This window comes from Astatotilapia calliptera, chromosome 11 (assembly GCF_964374335.1).
Source record: "Astatotilapia calliptera chromosome 11, fAstCal68.1, whole genome shotgun sequence".
Classification (NCBI taxonomy): domain Eukaryota; kingdom Metazoa; phylum Chordata; class Actinopteri; order Cichliformes; family Cichlidae; genus Astatotilapia; species Astatotilapia calliptera.
In genome coordinates this window covers 33781032-33795951 of record NC_137432.1, presented here as the reverse complement: position 1 = coordinate 33795951, position 14920 = coordinate 33781032, and the positions used below count along the sequence as shown (strand labels likewise).

Sequence of the window (14920 nt, the reverse complement as noted above, 5' to 3'; positions counted from 1 at the left end):
GCACCAACATCCTCCTTGCAGTTGATTTGGCAGCTAGCACTTTGTTGTGGATGGTCATAGTTTGCATGAAAGATGCTGACTTGTCTGCAAACACTGTTCAAAAGGTGCAACTTTTACTCTAGAATTACTCTAGAAACAGTCCCCATTTCTGGTTTGTGTTGTACTTTTTACAGTTTCTGTACTGCATGGTGAGTACAGACAGATAAGTGGATGTCTTCCATTCAAAGTGTGAGAAGCTGTGGCAAGTTTTTGCTAATTACCAAAGCAATTTCAAGGAGGTAGCCCAAAAACTTCCTGCAACCATTTCCCAACTAACTGCTAGGGAAACATTATTCCTTACCAGAGGTAGAGGGTCGTTATTTGGGCTTGTGTGACTGCAGTCTTAAGTAGCAATCCTCATTATGAAATTTGCCAATAGAAAGGTTATGGAACTGATCAGTTGATCAGCTATTGGTTAGCTTGACTTTTGTGGCCTTCCTGAATTCAAGCTATGTTCAAACTAGACGCAATTTGCAGAAACATAGTGACCAGAGACCATAGAACAGCAATGATATTTTATGAGTTCAAGCGACTATGGGAAAAATAACCACTGGCAATGGGAAGGGGGCGGGGGGGGGGGGGGGAGCAAGAAAATATTTTTCTCAATTTCCAGGCGAGTGGCTAAAGTGATTACCAATTAGAGAGAAGAATACTGTTGATTGATATGTGACCTGGGAGTAACTACATTACAGGGTCACCTAGGCAACTGGGGCCAGGGATGTTTGCAAGCAACCACCCGTCTTTTTCTAAGCAATGGATGATGAGTGTACCACTTCCAGTGTGTATGCAGCTCAACAGTATGCATGAATCATTGGACTTCTTCTGTTTACTTATTGATTCCTTGAATATGTGTCAAAGACAACCCTTTCTCTTTCTCATTTGGGATTTCTTTAATACTGTGACACAAACGAGTCTTAAACAGACGAGATTAAACCTCTGACCTTGTTAAATTCTTCTCATACTCAAAAATGGTAAAAGTCAGAGCATGAATTATAGTTTAACCCTTTTGGGATTGTGAAATCTGAAAAAGCCATGATAGTTCTGTTTAGGTTAAATACTACAACTTAAATACAACTTCAGTTTTGCCTTCGATCGAGGAGAAACACACTGTGAATACTAAGAGAGACCTTAGAGGACGAAACAACTCCTTTCTGAATTGCAGACTGCTTGCCTTTTCGATTTCACCTTTTCAGTGTTCCCTTTGGGTCTGAACACACAAACAAGCGAGCGTATGTTCTGGTGAAGGCGGTCTTTACCGGAACAACAATCTTGATTGGTGTTTCAAATGCCTCAAACAACTCGTGTTTACATTTTCCTGTAAGAATGAACTATGGCTGTTGTTTCTCAGAAGCAGGTGGAGTCTGTGATTAAAAAAACGTGCGTTCACATCACATTTTGAGTCAACACTGAAGGCTTTTTCCAACCAAAACTATGATCTTTTCTAAACTATAACAAAGATGCTCTGCTTCCCCCAGCAAACAAAACCTAAACAAGCAATCACTGCTTCTTGTCAAAACTTGGACAGCACTGCAAATACAACACTCGCATAGAGTACCAGCTCAATTTATAGGACAAATCAGTAAATGTTACTTTAATCGTGTAAAGGCGTATATATGAATATTGTGGGACACATTTTTAGACCATTAGGTGGCTACAAAAGGCACATTGGAACATATAGGACGGACTTTTATCCTGCAGTTACACTTAACCTTTACAATAGTACCCAACTCCAGGTTGAAGTTAGTTCAGGAGATTTAGGCTCTAACTGTAGTTACTTACAAGGTATTACACAATCTTGTCTTCTTAAGTCTTAATCTTAAGGTAAGGTAGGTCCACTCGGCATTGCATTTGCATAAATAAGGATTCATCCTTAAGATAGAGAGAGGATGTGTATATAAATGAATTCAGGGAATGGGATTTAAGTTTGAATTTAGTTCATCTGGTTCTGCCAGATGTTTCCTTCTATTGAAAGCAAGTTTTTTCACCTAACGCTTGCTCCTAGTGGACTGTGTGATTGTTGTGGTTTTCTCTCTAATATTGTAGATTCCTTGACTCTCTAGTTTACATTACATGCATTTTTGTGAGCTCTTGTCAGCAAACAGAACTGGTTTGCTTTCCATCTGTGAATAAAATGTTGAGCTCTATTATTTTTCAATTCAGTTTATCAATGTAGTAATCACAAGTGGCCTCACTGTGATGCAAGGTGAACTCCTAGACTGGTATAAAAGTGGGACTGTGTTTAGGTGTTTGGAGAATCTTAATAAGAATAGGTGGAAACAAATGTCAGTGAAAGGTCACTTCTGATAGCCTCCATGTTTGAGATTTCAATTTGTGAATTTAGAATGACTGGGAGAACACAGTAACATTTGCTCTACATATAGGGCAATGAGTGGACTCATAGCATGTCTCTGTCTGCAGAGAAAACAAACCTGTGTGCCACCCACTCCCAATCCCCTCACTTATGTCTAATTATATTGTAGCCTCGCTAATGGCGGATATTATCCAAATTTAGACAATTAAAATTCAATTAAAATCCAGTTTCCAGAAAGAAAGAACGGGCAATGTTTGTTGGCAAAGCGCAACACCAGCCAGAATACTTACAGCACTATGCCTGTCTGGGAGATTCACTCTGTGTGGGTGTGAAATCAAGCTATAATATTGTTATTTATGCATTTTTCTATCATGTATACATTTTATCATTCCAGTGTGTTTTCTTTCTTTTTTCTCCTGGTGTCATTGTTGTCTTTAATATTCAATTTATTTATCCTTGCTTGTCACGTTGATTTTATTGTTTGTTCGAGGAATAAAATTCTTATTTACTAGGTGCTTGGGGTATAATATCCCAGCCGCACAATTTCCTATTCAAGTCTTTCCTTTTTCTGTGTCTTCACTTGCGTATATCACTGGGGAAATGCTCTTCACTGAAATGAATCCAATAATAGCATCTGGTTTAAACTGACTTGCTGGTTCCAGTCAGTGTCACAAACTCATTATGATGTTTAAACGTAATGATTTGTAGTGAGCCGAAGACATGGCACTGGGAGCTTGTCCCAAAGCACGACATCAAGATGAGCAGCCAGGCTAATGCTCATGTTTTGCTTGCTGCTATTAACGCGATGAGTAATCTGTTCAGCGAGAGGCTGTTTTCGAAAAACGAGCAGATGGTTGAACAGGATGAAGATTCGAAGCAAAGAAATGTCAGTAGTTTTAAGTGTACGCACACAAAAACATGGTCTGGTGGGAAAAGATAAGGCCTAATTAATTTCATTATCAAAACGATGGACAACAAAACAAGAACATCATTAGTTTAATTTAGCATAAAAGTATTGCAGTTCTTCAAGGACCCTTTCACTAGCATCTTATGGCCCTCCATCTCAAGGGCTTTTAGCTATCTATCATAGTCAAAACCAGAGTAAACACAACCTCCGTTAGAAAACATGGCAGGAAGATGATTGACTGGGCTTAATACAGCTACTGTCCAACATCATAATCATGAATCATTCATTTTCACAAATTCCACAGCATCAATGTGATTATACAAACGCACAGTCGGTGTGTGTCAGCACACACTGTCAGAATCAATAAGCAGATGTTATTGTTTTTTTCCCCCTCACACCACAACAGCTTTCTCAATAGGGATGATCGCAGCCCAAGCCCGAGGCACTGACATATTTGTCTCTGTTGTGTCTTTGGGCTTTGACAGTCAGTGTTTGTGTATGGGTTGCTTGCGCATGTGCGACTGTGTGTACGAGGGTGACATGCACTCTGTGAGGTTCACTGCCTGAGACTGTGGGAGGAAGACAGCACAGATCTATCTGTGAATGAGACGGGGCACATCTGCATATGGAGGGTTCGGGCGGCCATGTTTGTTTGTTTTGCTGGGATCCCACGGGTGCACTGATCAAGAGTACCTGCCAGTTAGATTGTGCCAGATGAAGACATGTAGAGCAGGAAAAAACACAAACAACAACAAAAAAAACAAACAAACATCTGTGTCTACTCACTCCTAGGAAAAAATGCCAGTGATGAAAACAAGGCCTGGAAACCAGAGCCGTCACAACATTCTGGACAAGGAAAAAGTGGTGTAAAATAACGTGCTTTTATAAAACAGAAAATTTAATCTCGAGGGGTTATTATACAATAACAAGGGCAGACTACAACCACGTGACAAGTTAAGGGAAAAATTGGATAAATAATTGGAAAAAAAAGGAATGCAAATGGCTAAAGGCATGAGGGATAAAAAAAATCTTATGATCTTTGAAATTTCATCACATCACAACTAGGGATGGGTACCGGTATCGTTCTGACATAAACTGTAGTAACCAGACCGAAAAGCAGCGCACCTTTCGGTGCTTTATTTCGGTGCGTTTTTTTCCTGAGATGTCATACACTTTGGATTCTAGCCAATCATTTTACCTTTCCGAGGATAGTAGGCGGGCCCAGGTACGTACGTTCCTTTAGAGCAGAGCTACTGATTAAAAATGCCCAAGGTGAAGCGGTCAAATTCTGGCTGTACTTCACAGCAAAAGATGCAAACTCAGCAGCCTGCAACAAGTGCTTTAAGGTGATACTGTGATACTGTGCAAAGGAGGTAACACCTCGAATCTGATGAAACACCTGGCGACATATAGCATTTTGTTAAAAGCCGAGAAATGCGCCGTATTTGATAGCTTGCTGCGAGACTTCACACCGAGCACATCTACTGTGGGTGTGGTGCCTGTTATCGGACCCGGAGTTAGCAACATCCCCCCAAAAACCCGAAGAGTAGAGTCCTGGCCCCTAGCCCTGCCAGTGTAGCAGAAATGATGACGGATGATGATGGCAGCAGCAGCCGTTCTTCTCTGCGTGAGTAGCTTAATGTTGTTCGTGTGTAATTTACGTTGAGTAGGCTAACCACGTTATTACATTAATGCATGTAAGGTGAACTAGCAAACACCGTCGTAGTTACATGCGGCTTTCTTCTTGTTTGATGGCAGATACTCCCTTCACCCTGGCCAAAAAGGTTAAAATGACCAAAGAAAAAGTGGAAAACAGTTAAACATGAGAGGTTTTTGGATAAAGTTTGTGTTTTTTCCATTGATTAAGCACTGCTTCCAGCCAAGAGTGATACCATAAATCCCCTATAGCTGCAGAAAAGGCTAACATTGTTATCTTTTCACAAAAAAACAGCTGAACATGAGAGGTTTTTGGACCAATTTTGTGTTCTCCATTCTTTAAGCACCGGTTCGAGCACCGTTTATGCACCGGCACCGTTTCAAAAGTACCGGTTTGGTACTGGCATTGGATAAAACCTAAACGATACCCATCCCTAATCACAACATAAATGAACATATAAGGGAAAATGATGGAGCAAATATTTTTAATTATTAAACAGAATTTCCACCATTGTAAATCAGGCATTCTCTCCAACTGTTTGACTGGCGTGTAGGCTCTATAAAGGGTCACCTTGTAGGCCTTGTAGTGAGTAAATTCCCACTGTACACACTGCTATTGCGCGTCTCATGATTCATCAGTTATTGCAGGACACACTATCACTTATATGTGAAGGGAAATAGAGTTGTGGCTTGGTTTGTATCTATGATTATATGGGAGAGAAAATGGTGTCACCTCCCTATCAGAGGGGATTAAATCAGATAAATTAATTATTTTCAAAGTCAAAAGAAGATTGTTATTTCCACCTGCAGTTACTTAAATTTGTAAGTACGGCTCTGGTATTGCCGTTATTTTGAGTTGTAGAATCTATAACAAGCGTCACTGAAGCTTTTTCTCAGTCCATGTGGTGGGTAAATCACACACTGCTACTAATATGTGTTTTACTAAAAGTAGACCTGATGAATCTTCTCTCGCTGAACTAATCGCTTGATTTATAGAACAAAAAGGTCAGAATTCTTTAAGCAGTGAATGGGAGGCTGTAAGGTGCTTGTACAAGTCCAAGAAAGAATCAGCATATTAGAAAACCATAATTTGAAACAACTGGGAACAAGAAAGAAGGAACTCGTGACAATAGATACTATACTGATAGAATAAAGAACTGAGGTGGGTTGCGGGTTGCCAAGTGGCAGAAGCAAAGTAGCTGCGAGCAGGCTAAAGCAGCTTAAATAATGCATCCAGCAGTATATCAGCATTTGATATTCGGATGCACTAAAGTACTTTAGCCAGGATTGTAGCTGCGCTTGACTTTTTGGCCTGTCTGAACTGACACTAGGCTTATTTTCTGCACCCCCCCCCCCCCCCCCCCCCCACAGTAATGGATTAAAGGATTGTCCAACTAACAGAACAGCAACTGCTCGATTTTCAGTCCACACACTAATGAATGAATCTAACTTTCTCAACTCTAGTAACAAGCTGTCTCACTTTAGTCTTTTCCTGTTGTTATCTCAGGGTGGTAAATATTACATAAAGTGTGGAACCATTATAAAAGATCAATTAAGTTATTTTATCTTTGTTTCATTTTTCATGTTTGTCGGAGCACATTTGATGTTTGGATTAGGAGCAGGGTCCTATAAGGTTTGACTGAGAAAAAACAGTCTCCAGAACATTAACAGAAAAAAAGGTGGTGGTGATGGTGGTGGAGGGTGGGGGCATTTCTCTGTGTGTACTGTAAGTCGTTTTCAGTAAAATACATTGCAAATAAATAAATGAAAACCAGTGAAACTTCATCTCTCATCATCTCTCTATGCTGTATGTGTCATATCCTTTTTGATTACTGCTGACGTCTGACTAGTGCTCGTTCCAGCTGACTCTGATTGTCTTTGTTAGGTACTTGTCACTCTTCATACAGTTTCTCTTCAAATCTGCAGTGTACAAGTCTGAGTGTAACACTTTTGGAGAAGCATTTGATTGTTTCTAAGTTCATACTGGATGATAACAACACCCCACATAAAGAGATAGTCTCTGAAAAACAATACAACAAGGAACCATGAAAGGCACGGAAGCTGATTACTAAACACATGATTTCTGATAAGATCTTAACGAACGTCTCCTGCCTAAATCTGTCCTTAGCAAAGCTAATTAGTGATGACCCAGAGAATAAGACAATCCATTACTGTATATCACATGTATGGGGTTGGAAGAAAGAAAGTCTAATGCATTACGTTAGCATTAAGCTGCTGCTCAACCTGGTTTAACCTGGATTCAGGCACTAATGTCACCAAATTTCTTAACTTCCTTATTTGTGCTACTGATCACCTTTGTGATTGTAACTGTGATATGTGATCAGTGGAAGTTCCTATTATATCTGTGCTCTTCCTGAAATATTGAAAAAGTTTCATATGCTTTGCCTCTTCTTTCTGTTTTGACCAAAAACTCCTGATGCCTTTCCACCCTGTTAATTTTCTTGTGCTTCTTTAGAAACTTGCTTCAGTTAAAGTGTTGATTGCCAGTCTTTATGGCAGAGAATGTGCTGGTTGGTATATGTTAATTGGCAATTGCATTAGAAGAAGCCATCTCGGTGGCAGTGTTTGCCGCAGTAAAGTGCAAAGTCAAAGTAATTTCCGAGTGAAGAGTGAAAGTTGAGGGCAGCATCCAAAACTTTTAAGTGTTCAAGGCTAAGAAAAAGGGCAAAGTTGTGCAGTCAGAGAGCCTTTTTCTGCAGTGCAATAAAGCTTGGACCCCTTCCAGTGACTGTGGCATGAGATAAATCAAACTCAAGACTTTGAACAAGATACCGGTTTAATTATTATAATGTAACAAAAAATGTACAATGAAATTACAGATGAAATCTCATTATGTTACTCACAAAAAAATTATAATTGAATGAATAAATAACCAAGTTGTAAAACTATTTTTGTGGGGGAGTGTGGAGGATGAATTTAATAATTTCATAGCCCAATAAAAGAAACTGCTCTGAAGTCTGGTGCTAGAGCACTGAACACATCTGCATTGCTTGCCAGATGGCAGCTGAGTGAACAGACTGCGTGGCTGTGGTGGGTATTGTCTTCTTGTATCCTTTGGGCTCTGCAGAGAAACCGCACCTCGCAGATATCACTGATGTGGCTGAATGATTTTAATCACCCGTTGCAAATCCTTCATATACTGGGCCATCCGTATCCCATTCTTTGTGTCTGTGATGGTTCCAGTTAGGATGCGTTCTACTGTTCCTCTGTAAAAGTTGACAAAAACTACTTCCTAAATTTCCTGGAGTAGTTCTCTTCCATTGAAGCTTTCTTCACCAGAGTGGAAATCTGTGAGGAGTATGGCTTTTTAGTTGTCTTTGCATCCTCTTTACTAAACGAAACAACTGTTTTGTTTTTTTTAACATGACTCTGCTCTGTTCATTACGGAGCCCCGCAGGGGACATGGGAGAAAAAAAAAATTAAGACGGACTTTTGCGAGATCTCGCAAAACAAACTCAGGATCTCGCAATACTTTTGCGAGATCTCGCAAAAGTTTTAGCTGCATTCTTCGCAGCTCGAAGCCGACCGGGAGGTCGAGGCACGATGTGCCGGGAAAGCGGTGTTCCTCCCGGCTGTAGTAGGTCTCGACCTCCCGTTAGCTTCGAGCTAGTGGGTGTCAGATCTCCAAAAACGTCGGAGCACTTTTGCAAATATGTGATGTCTTGTAAACCGAGCAGGTATCTGACGTTTACACAACTACATTCACACCTCAAAATATCTTAAAAGTGTATTTGTAAGTGACCCAGAAAGAGTAATATTACAACTAAGTAGCTGCCGCCATTGTTGGAATTCAACTTTTGCGAGATCTCGCAAAAGTTTTGCGAGATCCCGAGTGTGTTTTGCGAGATCTCGCAAAAGTCCGTCTTAATTTTTTTTTTCTCCCATGTCCCCTGCGGTGCTCCGTAGTTCATGACTGTGCACTAGTTTTGATTCAACTTCCTGATTTTAACTCACATTATTGTTTGTAATATGGTGGACGATGCTGGTGTTATTTCACCTTAAAGTTCTCTTCATGCCTGCAAGTGCAGTCATGACTGTACAGCATGAACTGGAAGGAACTGAGCACACTGTTAAGGAATAGAGTGGAGGAGGTGTGACTGCCAATTCAAACTGTCTGGATTCTGTTTGGGAGGAAGTTCAATATCCAGTTGCAAAGCACGGTGTCGAATCCTGGAGTGCAGAGTTTGCCAGTCAGCTTCATGGGGGAGTATTGAATACTGAGCTGAAATTGACAAACAGAATTGTTATGTAGGTGTTTTCATTTTCAAGGTTTTTGAAGACAAGTGGACACAGCACCTTCTGTGGTTCTGTTGGTTCTGAATGTAATCTAGTGAGGGGCGAGGCTGGCACAGAAGAACTACCCTCTCAAAGCACTACTTCAGAATGGGGATCAGTGCTGGAGGGCATTCAGACTACACACTACGCACCTTTGGATAATTGTGCCTGTCTTGAAACAGTGACAAAATGATATGCTAAAAATGTTAGTAATAGCGTGTTTTAGTGTATGGCCAGGTTATCAGGCCAAACAGCTTTACTCATATTCATCCACAGGAGGATTCTTCTCACAGCCTCTGTGGATACTGATAGTGGCAGGTCCTCTGGAGGTAGAGTCGACTTTACAGCTGACTCTTTGTTGAGGAGATCAAAGCGAGGGTAATATGCAGCCCATCTGGCAACGTGGGCTCACATATGGTGGGGGCGCTCCTGCTTTTGTAGCCTGTGATGCTCTGAATCGCCTGCCACGTATCCTCGGTGTTGCTGGTGTTGAGATCTCTCTCCAGTGTCTGCTTTGCCTCCTCGCCCATCGAGTACAAAAGCTTGATCCAGGCTGTTGTGATGAAGCTCAGTCTCTGTGAAGATGTGGGCGCAAAAATCTCTTGTATCCTATTGCTAAGCACACCTGAGACTTATTTCATTTTATTTTCCTAGACGTGAGCTGGCAGGAAGTTGGGTAGAGGAATAGCCTTAGGTCAAGCTTTTCTCTTTTTATTGCACTGCTTGACGTAATCTTTGCTTTGGCTGATCTGACTGGCTGCCCTGAGAATACCAAGGGCAGAGATCATCTTAAGGTCTGCTAAACTTAATCCAATCCATGCATTTACTCTGCCATCAGTGTATTTCTGTCAAAACTAATCATGAACGTTTTTCGATGAGCGTCTTTTAGAATTTGTTGATTTTTTTGTGCAATAACTTGAGTGTATTTATTTACCTCATGTAAAATTCTATCTTCACTATGAAAACTCTCTGAGTTGCAAGTCCTTGACATACATAGGAGTGGGTCTAAATTTGGCACAGAGAAATAGAAAAACATATATACAGACTCTTAAAAGCTCAAATCAAATAAGCATTTTGGCTCAGAACCATTTTTCTATACCTAACTTTGAGGATCAATAACATTTGATATACTTAATATTATTTTTTCAGTATTAAAACTGCACCAATGCACCAAAAACGAGAGAGAATAAAACAAAAATGTGGTCAAATTCAGGGGAGCTACTTTGCATCACACATATATACAGGAGATCAGAAAATGTCTTCAGCACCATGGACAGCATGACACTTCAATGATGAGAGGTGGAAACAGCTAGCGGGGAAAATGGGAAAGGCACAACGACTTTTCAGAGCTAGTATGTGGAAAGATTTATACACGGGACTGGGGTTCATGTTATGTGTATTATTAATTGAATTATTTTCACTTATTTTCCACCAAATATCCTGCCACACATTTGTAAGGTTAACAAAAGTCACCAAGGCTTACGCATGTGCGTTTCCTGTGTTTCTAGTACGAACCAAGAAGACGTTTTCCAAGAATGCTTTCTAGCAGGAAAGGTTTCTGCCAGCCCTGAAGGCTAACTTCTTCCATAACCGTGAAAAGCCGTCTCACAATCTGTGGAGAGACTTCTGTTTGACAGCACTCTCAGTATCTGTCACTCTGTTTTTGCCCCCAGGCAGACAGAAACTCAAGCAGTGATGATGCACACACTTTTTCCGAGGTACAACCCATTAAACACAACTGCAAGTCACATCCCTTTTAAGAGGCTGTGAGTTGGAGATGGATGCCAGAAAAGTTTCATCCAATAATCCCATTATCTAATGGAAAATCTGGTCTTTCTGATAAATTAAAAACAACAACAACAAAGACAACAACAATTGTGTTTGTATGCACTTTTAAGTCCACACAGTACAGGCCATTTACAAATGTTTATTCTGGCTCTAGATTTCAGGTCTCCTTTTTAGTGTTGTTTGTTATGTTGACAAAACACAGCCTCTGTTCTGCAGCAGGGGCTGTGTTTTGTCAGCTGCGAATACATTTCGATCAGATCCACTATGGTCAAAATATGATTATTTTCATCTTCAGTCATTTACAAAAAGTTCTGCACAGTCTGAGATTTCTCACTGCTGAGTAATCCTGACACTCATTTCATCCATCTGATTTTCTTGCAACCAGACATTAGCCTGAAGTAGGTCGGGTACAGAAGTAAAAAATTTTTATACCCACCATATTTTCTCTTTCCCTAACTGGCTGGTCTGAGAAGAATAGGGACAGCTGGCTGCTATACATATTCCAGTTCCCGCCTTTCCTTTTCAGTTTGAATGTATTTCATCAAATTAATCATAAAAATGCTCTTCAAGAAAAGACAAACAAAAATGAAAAAAACCCTTGGAAAATACAATATTTCTGTTTTGTCCACACTCTTATTCTGGTTTTGTAATTTCTTTTTACATAAATGGTTTATGTCTGACAAACATTAACCACCCTCATTCTGTAAGAGACGCCTGTCAATCAGGTCGCTGCTTACTTGATTTAACATTCAACGTATTTTTCTCCTGCATTGTTTTTGGCACAGCTGATATTTTCAGATTTCTCAGTCTGGTCCCATTACAGTATTCCTTTTTACTTTGGCCTCTGAAATAGTTACTGGAACAACGCCAGTGTATCAAAGACTGTTCTTTAGTACCCAAAAAGATCTTCCTGCATTTCCAGAAACCTCAGGTTTGTACAGCCAAAAAAACCCCAAAGCAAAACAAAGAAACAGTGAGAATTCTCCCAGCCTCGCTCCTCACCTGCCATGCTGCTGTACGGCTTGAAAAACATGTACTCTTCAACTTGAAACTGTTGAAAAGAAGCATGCTGCTGTAGCTGGAGTTCCAATTCATTACCAGTGATGATCCTCCACATAAAATTCAGAACAGTTTGAAAGAAACTTTCATTTTTGCTCACTGTCAAGTTCAAATGGTCTGACGTGGACTTCCAGGAAGTCAAAAACAAGTAAAACAAGTATTCTGGAAGCCCTGTGAGACGACACTGAACTTGAGATCAGGTTGAATCAAGTAAAGATTTCTGATTTTTATAGACCTGTTCTCACCACAACAGATGGTACAGCTTCCACCTCTCGACAGGTGCTACCTGAATCGGTCTCTCAATCTCCCACTCAAAAATAGAAAAGACCCCGATATAGGCTACTTGAGTTCCACCACTTGATGTAGCAACTCCTCTCCAGCTGAGATTAGGCACTCCACCCCTGATCCAACTGAGAATCATGGCCTCAAACTTGATGAGTACTCATTTTCATCCCAGCTGCTTTATAAACAGTTGAAATGTCTTGTCATTGTTCTCCATAATAAAATAAAATGAAATAAAAAAGGAATTACAGCAACAATAATCCTTTGAGTATATAAAGACTATGAGCATGACAGACCTCCTGTTACATGGGTGTGGATGTGCTTTACTACCTGAAGGGCGACTCTTGTTTTAAAGCTTGTTACCACACAGAACTCAGCATCACCAAAATAATTCAATTACTAAGTCACAGAAAAACCAATCTCCATTGAAGGTTGAAAATGTCAAACAACTCTTTGGACCTATTTAAGGTGCCTGTGTGACTTTCATTATTCAAAACCTCAAACAGGCTCAGCTGAGGTTAGCAGCAATAACCTCCTTCTAAGAGGGACAGTAGGAGTCCCCTTTCAATATCTTCTTTTCAGTTTCTGCTAGTGACACTATTACATGCTGCTCTTTTGCCCTTGTTGCAAATTACAGTTGATTATACAAAGTTATTGAGCAGTAAAAACAAAGATAATGGAAACAAATTGACTGAAACCTCTTTCTGTCAGAGACTCCCACCTCCCACTCTCCAAGCCACTGAGCCTGTGTTTATCTGTTGCTCCAGCTTTGCCAGGAGTGTAGATTTAAACTACACACGATAAAAGACTTCCAGGATCTTGACCCCTGTTCTGCAGCTTCACTGACTGGGTCAGCTGCTCCAGCAGCCACCGCTGAACTGGACATTAATCTTCATTTCATCCTGTGTTGTTCTCCATGAATCACATTTCCCTTGTAACATGCTCAACACGCGCCGACCCTTTAAATAATTGATGTTGCCATCCTCTCCTCAGTGATAACTACGCTTGGGGATTTTCTGGTCCTGAATTATAGCGAGAAACAAAAGGAACTAATTTAACATAAGAGAACACACATTAGGAGACCTTTTGTTTTTATTTTTGCAGGGCCGAAATCAATTTGCCTTGGATTTATTTTCTGCAAAACGCAACAAACGCAGATCAACTCCTTTATCTTTTGTTGTCATGTGAATCAGCCAAGCACAACTGACACCAGACTAGAGATGAACTTTTTGGCGGATGTTAAAGTAAACGCTTCTGTGTTTTGAATTCGCCTCATGTGGTGTGGTCTTCAGAGCTAACCACAAACATCTTGTCTCTCATCTCCCCCATGATTAAATTGCCTTAAAGTATCAATCCCATTTAATTACTGTCATTATCATCAATGAGAAATTACCAGCGCCCAAAACGGCAGGGTTAATTAGACTTTCAGGGACAGAGATTATTTATTTATCTGTGGATGCCTGCAAAGGGGAGATAGGAATTGGGAGTTAACTTCACGTAGAGTCTGCTCAGCGTCTCGTTATTTCACTTTGCTCCCCACCCACTGCTGTCTCTCTCGTTCATCTCTTGCTTTCTGACTTCTCCTTTGTGTTTTTAATGTCATCGACTTTCAGTCTCTGTTTTGAAATGTACAGTTAACCGTTGACGTCCTTTAAAATAAACAGATACAAATAATTTACTCAATGTCCTGGATACTCCATTACACACCAAAACAAATGCTCGTACATCACTGTTTGACCGAGCATGTAAGATGGGCTTTTTAAAATTTCATTTTCACTGTATTTCTGTGTTCATTAAGCAACAACCCAAAACACAAGGGGTTCTTTAACACATCATTTCACTCATCAAAAGACAAGCAGAGCTCTCGCTGTCGTCTTTTCCTCAAAGCTGCTACAGATTTCACTGATTAGTTTCTTCCTTTTGAATGTGAAAAGTGTCCAAATCAGTCAAATCAGCTGCCATACAGATCCGTTTGAAATGGAAACACACACCTCCTCTTCTATCTTCGATAGCACATGATTGTGAAATACTGTTCAAAGCAAGTGGATTTTAGGTCTGAGAACTTAGCAATTTTCATCACAACACAGCACTCCAGGAGTTGATTTCACAGTTATATACAGCTACAAATCAGAGAGGCAGGAAATAAGCAATCAGTGTTCTGTAGCAGGATTTAAATGGCTATACGCTGGTTAAAAGCCAACATAAACAAGTGTTCAAAGAAAGCAGAAACATAGCTTACTTCTTGGGTGGCACCTGGCCCACATTCACTCGGACACAGATGACCTTGCGAGTCTGCATTCCCATGGAGCAGGGAACCTCGCCGTCACTGTTGGGCGGGACCCCCACAGAAGTGTTGAAGGAGGAGGTGGAGGGGTCTTCAGTGCAAGGGCCCCAGGGCCCCGTCTGCCAGTGATAAACTGTGCAGGGGTGTTCGTTACAGTTCCGAACCTCCTGAAGGGCGCTGCTGTTCGGGCAGAGGGCGCCACCTGAGAATACCAAAACACAGTGAGGACAGCAATTCTAAAAGTGTTCTCATGTGAGGAGGTAAAACAGGAGTAGTCATTCCTGTACTCTGTTTTCAC

At 40.7% G+C, this 14920-nt stretch overlaps 1 protein-coding gene across 1 annotated transcript in view; it reads right to left on the bottom strand.

The window, feature by feature from the left end:
• The window catches only part of thsd7ab (thrombospondin, type I, domain containing 7Ab), a 212502-nt gene that overhangs the window by 74644 nt on the left and 122938 nt on the right, over nt 1–14920 (bottom strand). The window contains exon 9 of the mRNA XM_026184250.2: nt 14578–14824. Coding sequence (XP_026040035.1) covers nt 14578–14824 — 247 coding nt within the window. The remainder of the gene's footprint in view (nt 1–14577; nt 14825–14920) is intronic.